This window comes from Notothenia coriiceps, unplaced genomic scaffold (assembly GCF_000735185.1).
Source record: "Notothenia coriiceps isolate Sejong01 unplaced genomic scaffold, NC01 NC01_scaffold00008234, whole genome shotgun sequence".
Taxonomy (NCBI): domain Eukaryota; kingdom Metazoa; phylum Chordata; class Actinopteri; order Perciformes; family Nototheniidae; genus Notothenia; species Notothenia coriiceps.
In genome coordinates, this window is record NW_011340935.1 from 1 (window position 1) to 2279 (window position 2279).

General features: G+C 39.2%; 1 protein-coding gene across 1 annotated transcript; it reads left to right on the forward strand.

The window, feature by feature from the left end:
* Window positions 1–44: 44 nt before the first annotated feature.
* mob4 (MOB family member 4, phocein) lies at window positions 45–2229 on the forward strand. Its single transcript, XM_010770038.1, has 5 exons — window positions 45–146; window positions 1040–1102; window positions 1555–1655; window positions 1783–1825; window positions 2044–2229. Exons 1-5 carry the CDS (start codon window positions 87–89, stop codon window positions 2212–2214), a joined length of 438 nt encoding a protein of 145 aa, XP_010768340.1. The 5' UTR covers window positions 45–86; the 3' UTR covers window positions 2215–2229.
* Window positions 2230–2279: the final 50 nt, after the last annotated feature.

The window sequence follows — 2279 nt, forward strand, 5'->3', positions numbered from 1 at the left end:
AACAAAGTATTAATATTTTACACGGTGTGTGATTCACACTGCTGCTACAACACAGCGTCTGACGAACATCCGGGTATTCTGTCGAGATGGTCATGGCGGAGGGAGCTGCAGTTCTCAGGAGGAATCGGCCTGGAACCAAGGCAAAGGTGCGTTTACACCCCAAATAAACACCCTTACATCCCTGCAAACAGACCTCCACGACTCTGCAATGCTGTCTCACTTCAGTCGAGTTGTTCTAACTCACGTTTTTTTAACGATAACTAAATCATATGAAGTAGGGCCTGACCTGGAAATAGCCAGCTAGCTGGTTAGCATTTCGGCACCGTCTACTTGCTGGAGTTACGCTAACTTAACAGTGGCTTACTATACATTTTGGAGCTCCCTGTGATAATCAATGGTGCTTGGATAATCACACAGCCACATTTGAGTGAATCAGGTTTACACAAGAGACTATTAACATTGCCTAAGTTATTGTTGCTAAAAATGTTACTAGTTAGCTGTTAGCTTTGCAGGAAGTAGTCACACCCCGAGTTGACGTTATCTAAGTAGCTAACGCCAAGTTAGCTTAGTAGCTGTGTAATAATGTAGAAACGCTCCCAACTTTTACAATTAAATGTATTCTCCCAGCAAAGTTCTACCTATAACCAATAACCAAACTTCAGCTGGCTAACCTTTGCCACTTTGACGCCCTTATGTTATTAGTTCTATCGATGTTTATGTGTAGATACTCCTCTGAATTTTACTCAGAATATGTATATATTGTTTTAATTGTGTGATGTTTATATTTTGCTATTCTATTTTAAATCGCTTTTGTAATTCTTGTTTATTTACTGTCAAAATGCTGTCTGTCGGTCGGTTTTATGTGTCTGTCTGTCATATGTGTTGTGATTGTTGGTTAACGTCAGATGACAGCTATGTAGTTGGTTAGCATTCTCAATGCTACAATAAAGATGCTTTTTAAACAGCCTGTGCTACAATGCTAGCTTTGTCACTTTGAGTGTATAACGTTGGACTAAATGTACCCTCCCTCCATGTGTAGGATTTCTACAACTGGCCGGATGAGTCATTTGAGGAGATGGACAGCACCCTGGCTGTCCAACAGGTGTGTTGACGTTTGTCTGTGTGTGTGTGAGACCCCCCCCCCCCCCATATGTAGGATGGAAGAAGCACCAAATTGTAGAAATAAAACTTTTTGTTAAAAGTTAAAATCCTTTTATTGAATTAAAAGCACAACAATTTTGCATCAAAATCAAAGTACTCATTAAATTTAGATGTATTTTCCTAGAGGGATATACACAGCAACACATGTAACACACACAACAACTGAACATACTAATAGCAACAAATATATATCAATATTACTAAACATTCCCGACATTTTAAACACTTTTCCTGGCTTAGAAAGTGTGGTGCTGCATCCTCTTCTCTGGGTACACTCTCTCCCTATTTCACTTTAATCAAAGTTTACATATTGGGCATTGTGAATTACCAGTGTATTGTCGCCATACAAAATGTGATACTAACATGTGTTGTGTGATTGCTTTTGTTTTTCAGTACATCCAGCAGAACATTAGATCAGACTGCTCTAATATCGACAAAATCCTTGAGCCTCCAGAGGGTCAGGACGAGGGCGTGTGGAAGTATGAACACCTCAGGTATGTTGATAAAGTAATTTAAGCTTGAAAATGAATAAGTTATTGAAGCAGCAGTCCTAGTAGGATCACTCATGCTCATGTATTTGTCTTTTCTTCTAACTGTGCTCGTGTTTTGTCCTTCATGTAGGCAGTTCTGTCTGGAGCTCAACGGACTAGCTGTAAAACTGCAGGTACGTGATCCAACTCCGAAGATATACAACCTTTTATTAATTTTCAAACATGTCTGATGGAAGGCTTTTTCCCATTCATGTGTCCATATCAAAGCAAAGATCTTAATTAGGAACTATTTGGTAGAGCTGTATAAAGAACCGGTTAACCTTTGTTTTAAGGAGTGTTTTTAAGGAGTGTTTTTAAGGTGTGTTCATTTAATCTTTGCTTTGCTTTTCAGAGCGAGTGCCATCCAGACACCTGCACCCAGATGACAGCCACAGAGCAGTGGATCTTTTTATGTGCTGCCCACAAGACACCCAAAGAGGTCAGTCAAGACCGTGGGTTATTCAATGTTCACTTGGGTGTCTTTTATTACAATTCTTTATTTAGTTTTATACAATGTTCATGAACTTTATACAATAACAGAAGGGATGTTTCGTAACAAAGGCTTAATTGACATTCCTGCAGGTGTAA